The sequence below is a fragment of the Ixodes scapularis genome, unplaced genomic scaffold, assembly GCF_016920785.2.
Source record: "Ixodes scapularis isolate PalLabHiFi unplaced genomic scaffold, ASM1692078v2 PGA_scaffold1__304_contigs__length_218370807, whole genome shotgun sequence".
NCBI lineage: Eukaryota > Metazoa > Arthropoda > Arachnida > Ixodida > Ixodidae > Ixodes > Ixodes scapularis.
The window spans coordinates 35,109,915-35,129,972 of record NW_024609846.1 but is presented as its reverse complement, the minus strand read 5'-3'; the positions used below and the strand labels follow the sequence as shown (position 1 = coordinate 35,129,972).

Genomic DNA, 20,058 nt, shown 5'->3' with positions numbered 1-20,058 from the left:
TAAAATAATTGCAGTCACAATCGCCATTAGGGTGCCGAATGCGCAAGTCTCGAATATTTATGCAAAAATATGAAAATCAAACTCCGAAATTTCTAAAATATCGCTCCCCTAAATTTGGGGCTTCTCTGATGGAATTGTATTATATATATATATATATTTTAAATCACAATAAAAATAAACTACAAGTGGATAATCAACGGAAAGCAAAACGTTGCCAAGTAAAATTTCCGGCGGGACTCGATAATATTTTGCTGTTTAGGTATCCTGTGTTCTTCGTGTTTTTTAAGTGAGCGAAGTTGCAATATCCGCTATGACGCGGTTTCACCGCAATGACAAAGTAGGACCCGATTTTGTTTAAACAAATAGAAGAGGAAAATCAAGGAAATGCAAATTGTAGCCAAGTTAAATTTCCGTTGTGACTCGATAATGTTTTGCTGCATCGGTTTCCTGTGTGTTTCATATTTTTGAAATGAGCGAACTTGCAATATCCGCTAACACGCGTCTTCATTGTAATAACATGATAGAACCCAATTGTTGTTCGTGCTTTAAAATAACGAATACTAAAAATTGTTTCGTGGGAAGGTTATATGTTGTAGAGGTTATAGAAGTTACAATATAAAACCCAACAGAATGCGCTCTCGCAATCAAACCGGTCTTACAAAGCTAAATTGCAAGTCATGATGTCAACTTCAATCATGGCACTGGCATTGTCTGCCGTAACTGGACTGATATGCCTGACTTTTTCAAGTGGAAGTCAGTCATGGCCAGAGCTCAATCCGGATCTTGAGCAGTACCAGGACTTTACAAAGGTCGGTATAAATAGATTTTAGCACAACAGGAATACAATTATGAGATGATAACGCAGTGTATTTTCATATATTTTCTGAGACGTTTGTCTTCAAACTCCTACAGTGTATGCAAATCAGTCTATAAGAGACAGCTGAAGAGGTTCTTGGGAAGAAAAAAACTTTAGACGTAAATTTTATCGCATTTTTGTCCTGTGAATTTGAATATTAAAAGCATTTGACCTGAACATATCCATAGACGCGAGAAAAACAGAAATCAAAACACTGGATGGGACATCATACCAGCTTTGGCGGTTACACGTAACGAGCAATAGCGTTACCGTTAACGCGTTACTTTTTTCGGTAACCTTGTACCTTTTCAAAACTGTAACGGGTAATGCACTTACATTACTTATTCTGAGTAACGTGTAACGTAGTTACGTTACTCGTTACATATACTTCCAAACACTTAAACGAATTACTGAAATGTCTTTCGTGTTTCAAGGCGCCAAGCCCTATAAAGTTTGCGTTTTTTGCGTTTTTTTTGTGAGAATTTAAGGGGAACCGTAAAAACAGATCAGTTAAATATTCTTGGTTTCTGAATGGACGTAATGCTTCTTGAAATATGGCACTATTGCATACCTGTAACGTCAAATAATAAAATGTGGTATTTTATAATTTAAAAAAATGTAAAGCAAGCATAACGTGTGCTACTTATTAAGGGTAACAATAACTGGTTTCTTTTATTCGCAAGTAACGAGTAACGCATTTGGTTACTGTTTTTTTGGTGACGCCTTCACACTGCATCATACCCTGAGGCTTCAACTGCCTTGCACGGGCCGCGTGTCAAGGAACGCGTGCAGCGTTTTTGACAGCGGATGTAAAGCTTAAAGATTGACTAACTGCGTACTGACACTTGCCAAGATTTTTATTTGTATATGACACGTGGTGCACAAAATGCGGCTGGCGATTCGTTTTCTTTTTGCCCGAAAGCCTCCGACCTAGAACTGGCCGCTCTGAGTTGATTTCACTCTATACTCCATGGCCACGTGCCGTTCTCTTTGGTTTAGGGCCAACCACCAAATTTATTCAAAGTTTCGGGTCATCGATGGGCCACACTCAATAATAAAAGTAGAAAAAAAGTATGACACCCGATTTTTGTCACCTTAAAAAGACGCAAATACGTTGATTTAAAGAGAGAAAGTTGCAGAGAAAAATGGAAGCACTCTGTGAATTCTTTGAGTAATTCTCAACATGGCGTCGTGTCTCGAGGGTCGTGGGCTAGACGGTTCAACGAAGCGGACTACGCGATGGCGGCGGACGATGGACGTGGGACCTCTTGTTCAGGACCTTCGTTCGCGGCACCGGTGAATATGTCTAGCTTCAAAAGAAACCTTTTATTGATCAGGCATTAAGGATTTACTCCGTACGATACGACCGATCACCAAGCTGGTTCGCTCGAAGACGTGGCCAAGTCGTCGCCCCTTCTCCTGGCTGAACACATCGCTCGTTTTACAAACACGAATTGCTAAAAACTCGAAAAACACGCAAACGTCGAGCCCCAAGTACTTGACCTTTCTGTATTTCGTGAGACGTGCGACGTGCGCGTTTTTCGTCTGCTCGATCCGAACAACCGAAAAAAAATAAAGGAAAATAATAAAAGAAACCGCGGTTGGGTGATTTCCGCGTGATTTCAGGCAACTCTCCTCCTCTACAACTCTTCTTCCTCCCCACTCCACTTGCGGTTTCGCTTTTGGTAAGTTGTGTGTTTTTTTTTCTTTTTTTACTTAATTAAGAAATACATGGCGCTGTAGGCAAATATTGATTGGGTAGTCTTCTGACGCCACAAAAAATCGCATGGAAAAATATATTTTTGGGGGTGTGAGTACCCCATTAAGAAGTCGAGAAAATGTTCAGAGGCCGGATTCTCAACGCGAACTTACGACGAAAGAAGTCCATACGACAAATTTGAGAGAAGATCCGTATTCTCAAAACAAAATTGCCGTAACTTTTGCACAGGTTACGACAGAATCCAACGACAGCTCCGAAAATGTCTTACGCACTTTTTACGATCAAATAAATATGTCCGACAGCGTCGTTCAGTTACTTAATCGCGACGACCATCGGACTTTTTTTTATTTTTTACGTGCTATTCTCGCGCGTCCTGACTTTAAGCAACGAGAAAAAAGCGAAACGTGCATGAAATCTAACACGACGAATATGAACGCTGGATCCACAAACACCCGAGAGAAGCAACCTGGGCAACGATCCCCCCCACCAAGCGAACTCGGCAGAATATAGGCCTAGCAGGCACTCCGACCTGTTCCGGCGCAACATTGCTTTGACGATCCTTGGCCAAGACCGTCTGCCTACGACCGGCTGGCTTGCTGAATGGAATATGCTCGCGCGACCCTTGCAGACCCTTCCTGTATGAATAGTTTGATCGCGGAACTAAATTTCAAAGATCAATCTATTCCCCTTGTCATCTAGCTCGATCTCTTTGGTTTCCGAGGCAGCGGTGACGAACGCTGTCGTTGAAAAGGGACTCTCATTGATTCTTTCTCATTCTTTTGTGTGATATAGAGCTCAAATAAACGCCGTAGTGATTACCTTCGCAACATGGTATGTACACTTTTTTATAAGTATGCAATTTTTATTCTGACACGAAGCTAAATCACTGTCGAGTTATAACAGTTTGTGGAAGCTACGCGTTGACGGTCCAACATTTCTTTGCCGAGTGTTACGTCAGTATCGAGTTGCAATCGTAAAAGATCGGCCCCGAAGTGCTTACCAAAACGCGCTCTAACAGAGCGAATCCAGCACTTAGGTCAAACACGCGCGTCTGCTTCGAGAGTGAACAGGTATTAGCGTGGCTCTTACTGACATTCGTATAGTTCAAACGTATATTTTTTAACGTCGCGTCGCTCCTGCGCTTCCGAGGCCGCGAAAAACGCCGCGGTGGTTTGTTTCTTTCTATGTCGCTCTGCATGACATCTGGCACAGGGCTTTTACCAACGATGACAGTTGTGTTGACTTCGTAGCGATCGAGTTCGTAGCAGTCAACGTAGTGCTTATCGTGTTAGCGTCGATATATCACTGCACGGGCACGGACCCCAGAAAGCGGTGGTGGAAAGGCCGCCTGTGTTTATAAGAAACAGCTTGAACACTGAAGATTTACACACAAACAGGAAGGACATACACAGAGCTGACTATCAACGAGTAGTTACCCTTGTGGTCGGTTTGCCTTGCTGCATACCCGACCCGGAGGAATAACACGGAGCCAACGGTTTCAACAACAAGAAACTACATTTAATTGGACATGGACAAGACGATTAACATTGCTACCGGCGCTGCCGGAGTCCAGGCAGCGACTCCCCGTGCGCCGCCTCTGATCTGCCTTATCAAGGCGGCGCATCCGATGTGCGCGTGGCTGGCGCGACGTCGCCGCCACGCGGGAAAAGTTCGGCTTGAGCCTCGCAGTCGGGCAACTTGGCTTGGGAGCCGCCAGGGTGCCCACAACCTGTGTTTGTTATTAAAAATCTACGTGCTCCGAACTATGCCGAGTTCTCCGATTGGTTGTTCGTGTTGCCGACGACACCGTCGCCATAGCAATAGCGCCAGAAGTCCTCGTTTCTCCGAAAGAGGTCGTATCTTTCCTCCTTTAACTTAAGAACGCGTTTGCGAACACCGCTCTCGCCTCATCTTACAATGACCGTAACCTTACGAACTTTGTAGCTAAGTTGTCGTAGGTAAGTCGTTTTTTTTTTTATGAATCTGGCCGCAGATCTTTGCATATTACGTTACGATTCACTCCTACTACCAAACGCGCAGGAAAGGAGAGGCTTAAGTGTTTTTTTTAAGTGCTGTTTCGGCTGCTTGGCGCATCTATCTGCATTATAATTTTGATGTTCTTGATTTTCGAGTCCAAATTGAAGAAGGTTTAAGTATTTTTTCAAATACCAAACTGCTTCAATTTTTCTTTAAGGAGCAATCATTTAAATATGTCTAGATGACATTAACCCTTTTTTGGAGAACGAAGACGATCTCATCTGTTTATTAATTTTTCTGAAACAAGTTCGCAGGGAAGCAGAATTGGTGTATAGGTCACAAGATGTCAATTTTCTCGCCCTACGTAGCCGAAATATTAAATTGACCTAGAAGTCCCCTGACATTAATTTTCCCTACAAATTTAGTAGTCAAGCAGAACTGGTTTCTAGGTGACGTAAACTTGCTTCGTGTGCTAAAAGTCAAGGGTAAGCGGAGTAGTTCGTCTTAAGTTGAGCTAGTTTGAACATATAAGGTATAACTGTCAACTAGAACATAAAGAGGAAAACACAATGGAAAACACCTATACACTTGTAGCGATTGCAGGAGCTTTACTTGCGAGTGCTGCGCCCAGATAAGTGGAAGATGAACAGTGTAGGCGCCGATAGCTGGGGAAGAGGCAGAGGGGAGCCCGGAAGATTCACTGTGGACGTTTCGTTGGTTCATTCTGGCTTCGTGCTGGTCGCTGCTATCACGTCTGTTGTCATTTTGTAAGCGCGTTGATTGTTGAGGACATTGTTGAGATGAGGCGAATGAAAATGGAAAAATGAAGTGTCTCTGTCTGCTTTAGTGTTAGCATTACAGATTTAAACCAACGAAAAATAGATAAAAAAGGCAAAAGCCAAAAAGCCAAAAAAAAAATTGTTTAAAATATTTATTTTTATTTTTTTCAAAATTTACGGTCATCACAGCCCAGAAAACAGTCCCTGTCAATCAGCGGCGTTCTCCCCCTTCCCCTCTGTCTTACACCATTTTTCCCTTCTGCTTCTTCGATCTTCGATTTTCTCTTCTTATCTCTTGTCTCCACATCCGCTGTTCTCCGTCCTCTCCTCTTCCCTTGCATCAGGTATTGTTAGGTTGGGTCGGTTCCGGTTGGGATATTTGGATTGGTGTCTGGAAAATAACTGCCTGGGTATTTTAGTTCCCGTCATCCCCATATGTTGGTGGATACTATGTCGGATTTCCGATGATGAAATGTAAATGTATATTGGGATAACTGAAGATTATAGCCAAGTTTAATTGAAGGTTGAAGAGACTGAGGAACCCGGACAGGACTCAGTTCTGTCTGTTTGTTCCAATACAATGCTTAATTTCTGCTTACCATGATACTTGTTTTGGTATTTTTTTGCAATGTGCAGTGTTTTTTATGTTTTAATAGTATTGCTGTCACTATTTTTAGTTTCCTTTACTTGACCGTACTTTTTCGATTTTTCTACCGTTTAAATTACCTCATTCTGGCTACGCTCATCGTCCCTTTCACAAGTATCTCCTTTGTCTGGCTGCGCAAAATTGTAAACAACCGCTGAGAGGAGAGGTTCTTTTTCGTTACTTAGTAATGGCGGGCAGGGCATAGCTGGTCTCTCGGTTGGTGTTACGAGTAGTTTTCTTTGTGATAACTTTTAATGTTCGTAGGATTTTTGTTTTCCTTTCCTTTTTGTTGAGTTATGTCTTCGCCCCAAATGAGTGGCCTATATAAGGCTTTTCCTTTTCCCGAGGGGCCAGTCGTTGGGACGCCAGCAGACCGCGCCCAACGAGAAGAGGTCGGGAAGATTTTTTTTTCACCTTTTAATTGGGCTAAGCTTAACCCTAAGTGTTTGCGAAGTGACGCTTTCAGTTCACTCCGCATTTTGCCAAAGTCAGGAAGTTCTCTTCATATATATATATATATATATATATATATATATATATATATATATATATATATATATATATTTATTTATTTATTTATATATTTTGATAAATGGCCAGTATTTTTTTTTCTCTTTGCATGAAGATACATCTTGTCCTGAAGGAGCCTGGATGGCAGCCGGCACATTCCAAGCTTGTACTTGGCTCCTAAGTTGAGCAGTTGGTGCGTCTGACCCATAAAGATTTCACTTGGGCTCGGAATCGGTCGCACAATTTCTCCTGTCCTAAACAACCAACGCCTCTACAAACCAGTTCGGTTTCCCCGTCAAACATGGCGAAAAAATTGATATCACGAGTCATGTGGTCATGTGACCTATACACCGATTTTCTTTACCCGCTATATTTAGCGCGAAAATTAACGTCACGTGACCCTACGTCGCCTGGCCTGTTCTTTTGTATATAGTATATTGATCCACGTGACATGCTATAGAAGACCATGTAATATTCTAAACATATTAAAACGGTCACTTCCTATATGCTGAAATTTATGTATTAGAGGACTAGGAAGGCAGGGGTCACTACCGACTTCTTCAAAGCATGAAATACCTTTTATCGGAACCTTCAGTCACGAAATGTTGTCCGTCCTTCCGTCCGTCCGTGCATATTTCGCTAAATTTAGCGGGGAATCTTACGTCACTTGACCTGTACACAAAGTGTAAAAATTTACGTAACGGCATGCCTACACGTCAACTGACTTTCCCCGCTAAGTTTAGCCGGATAATTCACATTGTGTGTCCAAAACCTAAGCAAGCTCTCCCGTTGAATTTAAAGGTGAAACTAACATCACGTTGCCAATACTCAATTTAAATTTCCCAGCTATATTTAGCAAGGGAAATCGACGTCACGTAACGTGATTTTACGTGACCTATACAACAATTCAGTTTGCAAGCAAAATTTAGAGACAAAACATACATCACGTAACATGTCAATCCCAGCTCCTCATCCCTCTTCACCCTTTCCCCTCGCTTTCTCTCCTTAGCCGATACCGTTGAAAGTTGTTCTCATCATCTGCTTTCCTCCCCTCACTCCTCTTCCTCTCCCCTTCCTTTCACTTTCCCTTTCGTCTCTCTTCTTATCCCGTCCCAAATCTGTTAAGGTGCGCCCTGCTGCTCAAGTGACAGAAATTCGGTTTTCTCATTAAATTTAGCAAAGAAATACAGGGCGTTTCTCGAAACACGGACCAAATCGCTCCTTCAAAAACTACGTATCGCACACACACAAAAAAACGTTTATACCGTAAGGGTCTTTGTCAAAGGGCCATTAAGGAAAATGATTAACTTTCAATATAAATGAGTAGTTATTTATTTTGAGTACTTAAATTGTTAAGTGGTGATATTAAAGGCATGGTTTCACTTATAATGTTGTTGGGCATCTTCCAAAACTACTAAATAAACCCACGTTACAGAGATATAATGAAAACGCAGCATTTTATGGCGCTCCAAAAAAAAAAAAAGCTGAACTTGGATTTAATTTTTGTGTTTCGCTCTCCCATCGGTGCACATCTCCGCGCCAGAAATCCCGCTCCCTGCAGCTAGAACGCGCAACGTGCGTGAGCCACCATGCATCGCACATATGAGAGGCTGATAAGAAAAACTCCTGGCTGTCACATCAGATTTGCCTATATGACATCGGTGCCAGTGAGAAGGCGCACCATGACTCGCAATACTTGGCGGCGCAAGACCGTCGCGCGTTTTAAATACGATAGGCGTGACTGTCCATGCAGAGATCCGCTCCGATATGAAACAGAGACCCAAAAAGGCGTCCCTAATTGTTAATTTTTTTTGGAACGCCGGAAAACGCTGCGGGCTCCTTATATTACTGTAATGTAGTATTTAGTAGCTTTCGATGATGCCCACCACGATACTAATCGAAATCATGCCTTTAAAATCAGTAATTAACAATTTAATTACTCCAAATTTATTATTTTCCCAAATATACTAAAATCGAATAAACTTCCCTGATAAACCAGCTGACACAGACCACTACGGCATAAAGATGTTTTTTTTTTTTCGTACGATGCCTAGGTTTGGCAGGAGCGCTTTTGCTCGAGTTTTTGAAAACCCCTTCTATGTCCAACATCAGGAAGGTAACGAAGAGAAGAAGACGGACACCCTGTGTTATGTTCCTTATGACGGATATTGCTACCAACATGCTAGATTTGTACTTAACTTTTTATGTGTAACGCAGCACACACATTCCCTCTCTCGTCTTTTCCTTTTTTTCTGTCTCTCAATCCCTCTCACCCTCCTTATTTGCCTTTTCTTCCACTCCATTCCCCATTCCCTTCCTGTTTTCTTCCTCCCTCTCCCACAGTTCCGTCCCCCCTCCCCTCACCTAACCCTACACCTTCTCCCTCCCAGGTCAAGTGACACACCAATTCACTTTCTCCAAAATTGATCAAATTTAGGTTTTTTACACACGCAACGACTGTTTAACATCTACCAAACAACTGAAAAATTCTCTCTTGAACTCTGAATTCCATTCAGTATTTGGACTTTGAAGATAAAGATCGTTATGAAATTTTTGTATCTCTTATGACGGAAATTGCACAAAAGTAATGAATTTGGAAATTGTCTTTTAAATGCAATTTTTTTTTTTAAATCAAGTCGCAAGTAAGTCATAGAAATCTAAGGTATCATATTTGGGAATGATTGTTCGAGAGTGAAAAATTAATTTAATAATTGTCTACATATTTGAACTGAAAAACATTTAGTAGATATTTCAAATAGCACATTACTTCTTATAGTTTAATAAAATGGACTAATTAAATTTGAACTTTAGAGGCTGTCTGAAATTCCGAGACTCCATATAAAATGGGCCGCAAAAAACAGCACCTGCACGTAGCAATCTAAACTTTTCGTCAAAAATGTATTTCACAGGTGGTTTTCTCCTATAAAATTCCAAGGCGCGGCCCCCTTTTACTACAAAATGGGCCCAAAACATTCGCCAGGGCCACCGCGGACAGCGATGCAGACGACCGAGTCGAGTGGCGGTGCCCGTTTGGTGCACGTATTGAGAAATGGCGTCGGGAGCGGCGTTGGAAGTTGCAGTCGAACAGTGAAAAAAAGCAGACGACACGCAGACGAGATCTGACGGAAAAAAGAGCGCCGTCGTTATGCAACCGCGTTTTCCTTTATTTTTATTCACGTTTCGCTATAATCGCCCGCATTTCTTTTGAAACCAAAGGTACATTACAAAAATATTAGGATCATTTCAATATACCACGGTCAGCGAGGGCACTCCAGATATTTTTTTTTAGAAAGCAAACCGGAACCTTTGACCGGAACAAGGAGGTAGCGCCATCTATCAATACGTACGCCAAACGCTCCCCGCCGCTCAACCCGGTCGTCTGTGTCGCTTTCTGACATTGACCCTGACAAGTTTCTTGGCCCTATTTTTTCAAATTTGTAATTTTTCAATGTAAAACCCATTTCTGCAACACAGCTTTGATGAACAGTCTAGATTGCTACGTGCAGGCGCCGATTTTAACGTCCCATTTCAAATCAAGCCTCGACGCTTCAGACACCCTGTAGAATATAACAACCTCAATTTTGGTATTGCCGTTGATCAATAGTCGTAATTACAAATTTAAAATGTACGTATACGATTCTAGAGAGAAGGAGTTTTTTTAAAGAATATGAAACGAAGAGCATCGGGTGTCAGGAAAAGAAGATCACTTGCGGTACGTAATCAAATAAAAAGTCTGGGGAAGAAAATGTAAAAGAAATGATATCGTACTTCGCATCAATCGCCATTTGTTAATCAGTATTTCTTCTCTGATGCACGCTATACTGACCTCCCAGCCAGAAAAAGTACATACGGTGCTTTGAGATGTCAACCTGAGTGCCTTGATTACAAAAAGGAATATTAGAGTTTGTTGGACTTATGTGCATTAAAACCCCAAGGATCTAGGCCAAGTGAATATACCTTGGAAACACACAGCGCTTTATGTGTTAAGCTGTAATGTAGCATTAAATGATTCTTAAAAGTATGACTTGCATATATACTCACTCTATTCCATTGAAACTCAAGAAGGTAGGGCGAGGGTAAGACGGGTCGAGGAGGGGGAAGCAGACGGAACGCTGGAGAAGAGAGGGGGAACGTCCCTTCTTTCTTTAGCGTTCCTTCTGCTTCCTCCTCCCTGACCCGTCTTACCCTCGCCCTACCTTCTGGAGTTGCAACGGACTATATCGTTCCTTTCCAGAGTATAGATGGATGATTGCTTCTGTTGATTTTAAAGTTAACAAAGTTGGTCGAACTTATTTCCGTTCTAGTGCTTTCCGCTTCAAGGGAGTTGGTACACGATCTACAGAAATTATGAGTCTGACCCAGTCTTTGGTGGATCAGAGAAGTGCATTAAATACACAGAAAGCGGACCACCCGTAAATGGCGCCTATCCTCTTCGTTTCGATTTTGGAAACCAGTCTGGGTAAGCAAAACCTATTACTACAACATATTTCGTTTGTATAAGCAGCAAGATTGTTACAGCCATCACATCTCATCTTTTGAAGCTGGACAAGCTAAAAAAAGTAAATCAGCCGCGCAGAAACAATTTCAAAGTGATTTCAAGGTTGCGTAAAAATATGGGACTCTTTGGCTCTTTGTAGGGTGTCCATATCTGGTAGTCCTTCCGTTAGCAATAGGTTACTATGGATTTTCTTTTCGTAAATTAAAGCTTGTACCTAACTTTCAGGTTGCATAGGGTAGCAGGGGTTGATTCAGTCATAATGCTATCATATGTAAAACAATACCGAATAGTTTCACGATGGTCGAATACGTTACATATTTCAATATAATATTGAAATATGCTAAGCAATAAAATAAGAATAATTTACGTATTTTAAAAACATATTTGAAAACGAATATCTCCACTTGCATTTTTATTATCGGAAATACAGTAATAGGGGAATGGACATAAAATTTCGAAACTTTAATAAAGGGAGTAAAAACAATTGAAATATTAATCTTATTAATACAAAATTGATAGCGACCTATATTTCCAAAGTTTTATGGTACACACAGGAAATAATTCTAGGAGCAACCATTATTTTTTTTAAAGAAGACATTAAGCATATTTTATGCATATCGATGTCTAGTTTCCTTTCCCCTATTTAAAATAGTTTATATGTATGTGCGAACAATCCTTTACACGTTAAAATTGTGTTCAAGGTATCTGTATTTTGCACGAAGTCCACTCCACTACCGCGATTATTTTTTATTCTCTGTTTGATTCGTTATAGTGTTCTTAGTAGAACCACCAATGACAATGTCTATTTTTCTTCCGTCTGTCTAAACTTCGCCTATGTATATTTGTGAAGTTTCTTAGTATATTGTAAGCATGTTTAAGTATTTTTCGCACTTTACCCCAGAAAACACAATCGTAGGAATGTCCTTGTGGGTAATGAACTTGAATACATCGTTTCGGGGAGTGAAAAACTTCGATTAAAGCAATTCAATGGGGAAACAAATTTGATGCATGCGTCCTGTGCCATCAATTTCCCTGCCGTATTTTCTGGGGAAAGTGATTTTTTGTTGATATCTATGACATCAAGCCACGTGACGTCAATTTTCACGCTGAATTTAGCAGGGAAACCTACTTGGTGCAAAATCACGTTATATCAAATTCCCCGCCGAATTAACCGTACGAACTGAATCGTTGCATAGGACACGTGATACCTGGTCACGTGACGTAAAGCTTTTTTTGCTTTATGAAGCTTCAAAACCGAATCAGTGTGGTAACGTGAAATCAGGTAACTTGACATCGATTTCCCGCTAAATTTAGCGTGGAAATTGAATTGGCGTATAGGTCACGTGACTTTACCTTACCTGCTAGACCTAGCTGCGAAACTATATTAGTTTATAGATCACGGCACGCCAAATAAAATGACATCAGTTTCCCCGACGAAATTAAATATTAAGCTAAATTGGTATATAAGTTTCGTGGCAGGACTCGGGACATCAAATTTCCACTAATTTTAGCGAGGAAAGTGAATTGGTGTTTAGGTCACGTAACGTCAATTTGCCCCGCTAATTTTAGCGGGAAATGAATGGACACATTGACGAAAACTGAGACGGACGGAGAGATAAAGTTTTGGGATTTGGAGTTGAGGGGGGCTCCATTAGAAAGGATTGCATGCTTTAAAAATCGTAATAGTTGAAGATATTATCTTTTTTCTCTGTTTTGTTTAAACGGAAGCCTTCTAAAATAATTGTGTATTTTAATGCATTCTATCAAACACTAACCCAAAGTAATTGCAACGCAAAATATGCAAGATGTTAAAAAACTTTCGGAAATAAAAAAAAAAAGATCGGGAAGCCACGCTAATTTGTTTATGCAGTGAAGCTAGCAGAACGGGACATATTATAGGGGTTATTCGTCACAATAACTTTATTAGTTAATTAATATGCGCTGATTATGTTTTTAGTTATCGAATGATGATCACATTTTTCCTATTAGAACCTTACTGGGCGTCATCGAAAACTCTGAATTTGTAACTTCTGGAAAGACTTGGATCGTGTGCAAAGCGCGGTCGTATGTTAAAAAAATTACCAAGATGCGCAACTCTGGTGAAGTGAATAAACGCCGGTGCAGTTATTCCGTCGTTTATCTAGAATTTAGTACCCCCCCCCCCCCCCGCCCCCGCCAGCCTTGCGCCTATTCGAGGAGTGGCAGCTCGCTTGCGAATTATCGTTCTCTCTTCGCGTTCGAAGTTTTTTCTAAAATTTAATGATATAGTGGATTTCAATGAGGCTCAGCAAGTTTGTTTAGTTTGAAGCCATATATTTATTTTCATTAATAAATAGTTAATTAACGCATTCTGTTTGTTTTGACAACATATCGGGACGATTATACCCTGGCCCTATAACTGAGGGCACAAACTGAATTAGGGAAGCTTTCCCTGATTTGTGAAGACAAAGTTTTAACGCCAACAGATACAAACGCAGGTTTTTTTTTCTCTACTATACCTGAGCGTATTGAGTTACAAAAGAAAGAACGCCGAAGCTTTGTCATTTTATAGACCCCTTGATTTCCGATCTTCTAACTCTGCCTCGATGTTCCCTACTAGAATAATTAATTGGATATTGCTTAGAACGCAGCGTGACAGAACAAACGACTTAAAAATAAGCTTTGACGTGACAATGTATTATGGGAAGGGGTGCTTGTACCAAAACTTATGCAGCAAGAAAAATGCATCACTGAAAGTGCGTAACTCAAAGCTACAACAAACAATATTTCTTACATAAACCATAAGAACAGAAAAAAAGCAAGGACGTTTACGATTCTCTGTAGTGCGATATTAGAGCGCAGTTCTTGAGGAGGAGGGGGAAGGGTGCCGTGGGGAGGGTCTTGAGGGAAGCTACATGGCGGTGAACACTGATATGATTAGGTAGACTCTGCCACAAGAAGACAAGTTGAATCTTGAAGCCAGATACCTGTTGCCCTATTTTTGATATAACTGCCCGCTCCATTATGGCGGTCATTCATGCTCAATCCAGAAATCATTCGTGTTTCTAAAACGAAAGGAATCCCCGCCAAGCAAAAAATCTTAAAAATTCTCAAAGCTCTTTGCAATTCAAAACATTAAGCCGTGCCCCCAAAAGACGGGCATAATATTCAAAGCTCTTAGTCATTGCGAAAACACTGTTGGGGTCCCGTAGAAAACGTTAAACATCGTCAGCCTATGCTGAGACGGACACCACCTGATTTCCGAAGAGCGGGAAACCTCGTGTAATCTCAAATATTTTCATTGGGTCGAGGTTCGCCGTGTGGGGAGAGGCGCGCCCGACACAGCGTAGGCAAGATTCGGCGGCGCTTCGAAGATAGCCAGTTTGAATTTAGTTCTTGCACCACGAAACAATAAACTTAGCACGAAGGGGCGACAAAGGCCAGCACTGTAGAAAACTCCAACAAAATAAATTCGAGATTTAGTTACCCACTAAATGGCAACTCCGCCCAAAACTCAAAATTAATTAAATTACTGGTACGGCTGTACTGACACACAATACGACACCAGCCAAAATATTACGTCCGTGGGACGCCGCATTCTCAACTAATACCGTTAATAAAAATGCGACCCGCCGCGAGCCGCTGCTCCTTAGCGGGCGGCCAGCGTTTTGCCGATTGCTAAAACAACATTGGGCCGTGACGTCAGTATCGTTCTCTTTTTTTCCTCCAGTCTGGGAGTTGCGCGCAGTGCGCTTCTTTGAGCCGCAACCACCCCTACTTCGGCGTGTGATTGGCGTGTTTAGCCGTTGCATTTATCTGTAGCCCGTGTAGCTTCGGTATAGCCTTTTGTTTATTTGCTTGTGAGGACTCCAAGACTCGTTTTAGCAAGCAGGTCGGTGCACCCAAGACTGCCCAGCTGTTTCTCGAATGATGCCAAGTACAACTTGTAGCGCTGTGGGCTGCTCAAACAACCCGCTGCGCAACACAGAGGTGCTTTTTCACAAGTTTCCAACCGACCGGAAATTAGAGAAGGTTTGGGTGAACGCTGTTCGACGAGTGGACTTTGGACTTAGGCTTTTACGCGCCCGAGGAAAAAAAGAACAAAAAACAGACGTGTACAGCCCAGCACACGTGTTCGAGCGCCTCGGCCCACGCCGGGGAGCCTCAAAGCTTCGTGTCTGGGACTGACCAGCAGCGCAAAAGCGAGAGGGCCCACAATGGCTGTACGCCAATGGCAGCGCGGCGTAGAGCAACGCCCCTTCATCCACGGATCCCCGATTACAATTTAGGCCTAGCGACGAGTACGGAAGATCGCACACACGGCAACATACGCGGAGTACGGGAGCGTACGAGTTCACGGGTTTTCCAGTCGCTAGCTTTTGTGTATACGCACTATCTCTTGCCAGATATGCTGGATAACTACCACGTATACAGAATTAAAACAAAATCAGCTTACCTCCTATCTTCAGACGGCTAGCGCAACAGAGGTAGGTGCCGCTCGGCCTGCGAACTCATTAAACGAGAACGATCCTGACGTCACGTTCACATGGCGGCTGATTTCCAGTGTTGCCGGGGCCTCGAGCGGCTAGTTTCGATTTTGTTGGCCGCGCCCCAAACAAAACTTTGAGGCTTCGATATCTTTAAAACTACGCACAATAACGAGTAAAAAATTACACCTTGCTATTCAGGGACGCCGACTGCACTAAAAACAGTCGAAATTCTAAAATTGAAAGTATGAACAGGAGTTGCCCTTTAGCAATCAATCCAACACGCGTATAAGTGTACAAGGTTTACACCAATTGTACGAACTAGGGGAAGCCAAACCCGTCGAGCTACGCAAAAAGATACTGATGCCGCACACGATCTAAAGCTTTAGATTGGTCTAGTGATATATGAACACCACGAAGGCCTTGAGATATTGCATACGCGAACAAATCGTGCATCAGTAATATTAACGGGAATATATTCCGTCCAGGAACACAGCATATGTTTGAGATGAGCCTGCAATATACGGCGTGCCCTCTCGGATTCGCTTGACAAACAGCATGTTAGCATTTGATAATCAGCGTTCAGCTAAATTATAGGCTTCCACGCGTTCGGTGATGCGGGGTTTGCTTCTTTATCAAAAATATTATTCGCCCACGCTGAGAGAAAGGTGGCGAAAGTGCAGACTCAAAAACTTATTTCCACAATTTTTACGCCTGTGACATGAAAAAATATTGTGGAGCTCCTATGGAAGCCCTTCAGCGCCGAAAGCGGAGCGTACCTTCACTGAGTTAAAATGGTAAAATCGTTCATGCCGTGTGGTGGAAGCGGTCGAGGTTTCAAAATCGAACAGCGGGAATTTCGGCGGATTCTCCCAAGAAACGCGTCCGCATCCTCGGAGAAGCCAGCTGCGCTGCTATTTTCTCTAATGCAAATACGGGTGAGATACACTCCATAAATCAAGTTCAATATCTTGGGAGCAAGAAGTATTTGTGCCGTCTGGCATGGATACATGTATAATTTTATTAAGGTGCACTCTGCCCACGGTGGCAACAGGTACCTTAGCTTTAGAAACTCAAAAGAGTATGCATTTTTTTCTGCGAAGTATATATTTTGATTTCTAATAGTTTCGTCTCGCACTTTTTACCCAGTATGGCAAGCACGATACTTGAGTCGTCCCCTGGATACACGGGCAAGAACATGTTGAGCCTTACTCCTACAGGTGGTATGTATGACTGAAGTGTCCGAATCCCGAATTTCTTCAAAATATTTTAAATGTGTTTTACCTAATTGAGCAAATGTAAAGTTAGGTAAGTTTGTTTACTTAGCACTGTGGAGATAATAAAAAAATACTTTTTATTAGGCACTTGAACTGACCAAAATATCCGATCTATAAAGTCATAAAAGACCAGTATTTTATCAAATTGAATACGCTATTTATCTTCTGACGTTGTTTGTGTGTCCGGTTTTTGCAATTATTTTTTGTATAAGACAGGAATATGCCGGATAGCTCCCACTCAACTGGCGCAATATTTCCTTCTATATTTGCAGGAAGTACATCGGTGGAGGTATATGGCGCATATGCGGAGTGTGAGCAGTGCTTCGTTCTTAGGAACACCTACATCAGCAGTAAGAACTCTTTCATATCGAAAAGTGCAACTTGTGTGTCTTAAAGGAATGGTGAACCGAAATTCGGATTTCAGAAAAAAACAATGGAGGAGATTTAGGCGGGACGCTACAATCCCTACAACACTACTCGTAAGGCGATATCTCAAATGGACGGCCGTATTTTTGGAAAAAGAGGTCGAGATTGAACCAGGCCGACGAGGCGCGTGACGTGAAGATACCTTGTTTTTTCCTCCTTTTTTCCTCTCTTCGCGTCGTTCCTTCAAGGCCGCGAGGTGGAGAAGACACGAGGCCGTTCCCTCTCCTTCTCGGAGAAACATGACGTGACATTTCTGTCAAATGCGCCTCCTTTTCTTGAAAAATACGGTCATCCGTTCGAAATATTGCGGTATGAGTGATGTTTTGGTGTTTGTGGCATTCCGTTGCACGCTTTTGCCACGTGTTTTGTGGAATCCAGATTTCGGTTCAGCATCCCTTTAAATTCCCAGAGTAAAAATATGCGAAAAAACTGTCAACAGTTGCAGTTATTTTTTTTTTAAATTTGTGCTTTTGTGTTAAATTTTATGCTTGTTTTTCTAAGGTTTTACTCAACGTCTTTTCGATCTCAGTGGTAGTTAAGAAAAATTATGTGATCCCTATAGAAAGCCTCCGCTAAAAGGTAAGGAACACTGCCTTAAAATAAGTGAAAGCTTTGAAGATTAAATATATATTTTGTGTGCTATTTTCAACTCGCAATCTCCTAAAGGCTGACGAAGGGTTACGAGTTTCACAGATGCTGGCTTGAACCTTCTCATTACTCAATTTTTTTTCCTATAAACTTGTGATTATTTCAAAACTTTGAGTCAAGATTATGGGCCGCAAAACTATTTTTTTTTTGTTTTTGTTTCTGTGTTGTCGTAAATAAAAGCCCGGGACACATTTCCGGCAGAGTACATTTTTTTAGATGCACTGGGCTGGTGTCCTTAATCCAAAAAAGGCCCAATACACAGCAGTGAGAAATTATAGGAATGGAACAGGTGAGGTAGCCCATTGACGTCAGTCAAAAATGCACACATCATGGTACAAATAAGTATGACTTGATATACGTTTCTCACTTACATGATACCGATATAACACCTACCTTCCGCTAGGAATCGATGCCGTCAGTGAAAAGAAGGAGGGGAAGGTTGTATAGTTCGGAAGAATTTAGATTGTACGTCAGCCTTTAAAACTCATAAATTATATGAACCATGCAACCCTGTCCTAAACTGTAATCAGTGTCAGACGCGAAAAACGTTTTGTAGACCCCTTTTACTTGTGGAATGTATTGATAGGCGCAATTTTCTAAGCTACTTGAATCTTGCAGATACAGCGTGTGCTTTACTTGTGCCCGAGTCTGTGTTGAACAAGAACACCACCTGCTGTGATTTTATTTTTGACCTTCTTTGCGGCACAATGCAGAAGTACTACATCTACGATGCAAATTGCTAGTTGTGCAAGCTAAGCATGCTACTCTCGCCTGAGGAGAATGTAGTGACACCGTTACTAGGAAAATAAAGACCTCGCAATGGTTGTGTGGGATTAAAACGTTTGTTTCATTTCAGTATATGACTTTGCAAAGCTAAGCGTTATCTTAATCCGCAGTAACATTGTCACGGAAAAAGCGTATACCTGAGTGATTGACGGATATGTAAAGGTGAAAAATATGAATTAAGGAAAACAAGAGCGGCTTCAAGTAGATCTAAGATATTAATATTTGTATTTATTAGTTTGTTATATCAATTGAAGACTAAAAATCTTGAAAGCACGGCTAGAAAACTATCGTTCTAAGAGCCAAATCGCATAAAAAACATTTATGAAATAGCTCTAAAGTCACGGGATCTTGAGAAAATAACTCTAAAATTTTCTTATGGTCGCCATTTTATTTGATATAATGCAGAGTTTCTCCGGGACTTCTTTATTCTTGGTGAACGCCCCTAAATTTTCTAGTGGCGGGACGCTTTCAAGAACGTTTTCTTTTTTATATACCTAGATTTCTATACCCACACACCTGTGAAACAAGCGTACATCGTACCTTCACCACATGCAGCGTTCATGCTTGGAGTCATAGAAAAATAATTTTTCTGTCTTGAAGTAGCAATAATACCATTGTAAAGTATCCGGGGAGGTAAGCATGAGTGATAGGTTTATTGCGTGCGCCTTACCAAATACGCTTATATTTACGATGAACGCTTTCAATATAATGATGCTTCATAGCGATCTTGGAGCGACTGGTTCGCAATGACCCTTTCGAAAATTCGAAGATTTCAAGGAACCGGAATGGAGGTTGGCATGGCAACTAAAACCGATCAGCCCTTCATATTGCTAAGTATGGTCGCTTTCATGTTAGCATCTGTGTCCACTTAGTAGGCAGGGAAGCAATGGCAGTACTTTTTTTATGATCCAGTTATTGCAGGCAAACCAGAAGAAACTAGCGGTGCGTAAATTTTAATGTTTATGATGATAGAAGTCGCCATATCAAGCTTATATTTTGAACAACGTATCGCTGCGTCACACAATCAGGATGAAATTAAAACTTCTTCACGTGGGTGTAAGCTTGTGTTCATTTTGGGCTTGCCGGTTTTATGCCAGGTATTCGGCGCGTCGCTGCAAAACTGGGGAAAAGCTTTCCCACTCCTTTCTCATTCCGACTTAATACAGAAAGAATAAACAGAAAGGACGGACAAGGACGGACATCTTTCGACTTTCAACAACATGTAGCGTTCTTTATTAGAAGTTGGCATCGAGATCGGTGAACCTAGAGAAAAAAGGGGGGAAGGAAAGGACAAGTGACAGAAGGGAGGGAGAGGGAAGAGGGAAAGGAGTAAAAGGGGGAAGGAAAGAGAAAGCGAAACAAGGGAGGGAGAGGGGGAGAGAGAATCGGGGCAGCGGAGGAGCGAGGAATTGTTAGCCCAGTGGGACAAGAAGGGGGGTCGGCATGAGAAAGTCGGGAAGTTGTTAGCC

At 41.7% G+C, this 20,058-nt stretch overlaps 1 protein-coding gene across 1 annotated transcript; it reads left to right on the top strand.

Annotated features, from left to right (window-relative positions):
* Positions 1-677: 677 nt before the first annotated feature.
* Positions 678-18,546, top strand: LOC115323497. Its single transcript, XM_040216539.1, has 5 exons — positions 678-809; positions 10,793-10,947; positions 16,602-16,675; positions 17,002-17,079; positions 18,422-18,546. The coding sequence occupies exons 1-5, from the start codon at positions 678-680 to the stop codon at positions 18,544-18,546; spliced, it is 564 nt and encodes a 187-aa protein (XP_040072473.1).
* Positions 18,547-20,058: the final 1,512 nt, after the last annotated feature.